At 51.6% G+C, this 2,351-nt stretch overlaps 1 protein-coding gene across 1 annotated transcript; it reads left to right on the top strand.

The window, feature by feature from the left end:
- On the top strand, window positions 1–1,518 carry LOC120651073 (atherin-like). Its single transcript, XM_039928431.1, has one exon. The coding sequence runs from the start codon at window positions 97–99 to the stop codon at window positions 868–870; it is 774 nt and encodes a 257-aa protein (XP_039784365.1). The 5' UTR covers window positions 1–96; the 3' UTR covers window positions 871–1,518.
- The last annotated feature ends 833 nt before the right edge of the window (window positions 1,519–2,351 follow it).

Raw genomic sequence — 2,351 nt, 5'->3', positions numbered from 1 at the left:
AACCAAAAAAAGTCGCCAAGCGTGTGTTTAGTGCAGACTGCAGACCAACGCTGCCCCCACTTCCTGACGCCGCCGGCCGTCGACGGACGAACCCCTATGGACTCCCCCGGCCGGCCCCGCCGCTCTCCGCCCGCCGAGCGCTTCCTCGGCCTCTTCTCCACCCCGCCCCCCTCCTTCCCCTCTTCCTCGCCCTCCGCCGGGGACGAGCTCCTCGAGGGCGACCTCCTCTTCCCCGCCCCGGCCCCCTCCTCGGACCCGCCGCAGCCCGACAGCTCCAAGAATCCGGGCCGCGTCCCGCGTGGCCACCTCGGCCTGCTCGCCGCGCTCCAAGAAGGCGAACGGAAGGTACCTGGACGCGGCGGAGCTGCTGCCGTCGCCGCCGCCGCTGTGGCAGCGTCCACGGTCACGTCCGGAACCGCTGGGACGCTGCTCCGTCGCAAGGCGACCATCGCCGCGGCCGCCGCCGCGGCGTCGGCTTCCTCAGCGACGCCGTCGCGGTCCCCGCCATCCGCCTCGCGCGCCATCCCCGCGGCGCCGAGGGCCAGGGACCCCGAGCTGCCGCCCGCGGCGCCGTACCACCAGTCGGCCCCCGTCGAGGTCCCCGTGCCCCCGCCTTGGAGTCGCGGGCGCAAATGGGACGAACTCAACGTCGGGTCTGGCGACGGGGACGACGACGAGGAGGAGCTCTTCCGTGGGGACGCCGCCATGCTGCCCCCGCACGAGATGGTGGCGCGCGCGTCCGCGGGCGGCGGCTACGGCGTGCCCGGGAAGCCGTCCTCGATGCTGGAGGGCGTCGGCCGCACGCTCAAAGGGCGAGACCTCCGGCGTGTGCGCGACGCCGTGCTCCGGCAGACCGGCTTTCTTGACTGAATCCGGCAGAGGTGGTAACTATTTTTTTTTTTGGCCTGCCTGATCTCAGCTGTAGCTTTGGTAATGAATCATACCGTAATTCTAGAAATGTTCGTGCCTTGCGTTTGTGTACAAGGACAGGTGAAATTAGAAATTATGCTTAGCTTGTGGTCCGAACTGTTTGCAGTTTTCGTGTTGTGAGAGCGTCTCCTGTTGTATCTTGAATAGTAAGTGATAATGAGTGAGGATAATAAGTGTTTGGGGTCAGGGAGCTCTCTCTATAGCGAAGAGAGAACAAATTTTGTGAGGATGTTTGTTGATTTTTTTTTGTCGTTCCAAGTGTCCAAGTTAATGCACTGTTTCCTGCATTGGAATTTTGCTTTGTGAAAACTTTTGGTAAAATAAACCTGTGGATTTTGGTAGTCTGCTACTTTTCTTTTTCCCTTTCCAGCAAGGTGCCTGCACTGAGTATGACTGTAATAGGCAGACATTGAGTGGAAACTACACCTATACTGTTCTCCTCTATTCATAATCTCTCAGGGTCTGATGATCCCTTTTGTCTTCTTTTTTCTGTGTTCTTGTAAATTGCTCTCTTCCACTATCTGATACAAACTAGTGGTTGCTATTTCTTTCCATAAAAAAAGAAAGGAGAAATGCGTTTTGATGTTTGACGCTCTGCAAATTATCAATATATTAACTGCTCATCGTTATCATGTTCAAATGAATTGACATGCATGTGTGTTTAGGCTGCTTTAAAATTATACGAGTCCCCTTGTGCTATGCTTCGATGTTATACTGGAAGTCGAGGACACAAGTGATGCCAGTCTATGGTATGTCCGCCTTTATGTGGCCTCTAGTTTCCAAGCAGCATTTGTAGTGGCTGCTTATGATATTATACTTTTTATATTAAAATAGAGCACGGCGTCTCATTGATTAAACCCTTATGGTAATATGATGGTCTTCACACTACGCAGATGGATCAAAGAGCCTTGGTATATGCTGTTGTTTTTCAATCCTTTATTTCCTTGCTAGTGACCTACCATTTTGGAACCAAATGCATGAGAATATCCAACACACCTTCTTTTATCTGTCATGTTTGATGTTTCAATATTAGTCTAGCTTTGTCCTCCTTTTTCAGAACAAAGCTTTTGTCTCATTTGATGTTTTCACTTGATTCTTGTGGTGGCACAATCTGCATTTGGTTATCTCATAAAATTAAAATTTGAAGCTTCCAACACAGATTAGCATGCCACAAGTCTTCAGGGTTATAAACTGTCAGTGCTGAACTAACAGTTTCCTCCATCTTCAATGGGATTGAGCCGAGCAGACCTTTATATTAGCATCTTGAGACTTCAATTTCGCAATATCTCATTTCTTGCCCATTTGAGAAGTTGTTCCGATCATGCCTATAAGATTAAAACTACAAAGTCAAGTGAGTGTGTTTGGGAATGAAATACATGCCTTGGGATTGAAAGCTCAAATCGTCCTAGAGGCAAAGGCAC

The sequence above is a fragment of the Panicum virgatum genome, chromosome 9K, assembly GCF_016808335.1.
Source record: "Panicum virgatum strain AP13 chromosome 9K, P.virgatum_v5, whole genome shotgun sequence".
Classification (NCBI taxonomy): domain Eukaryota; kingdom Viridiplantae; phylum Streptophyta; class Magnoliopsida; order Poales; family Poaceae; genus Panicum; species Panicum virgatum.
The sequence above is the reverse complement of the archived record's forward strand: the minus strand, read 5'-3'. Positions and strand labels throughout refer to the sequence as shown.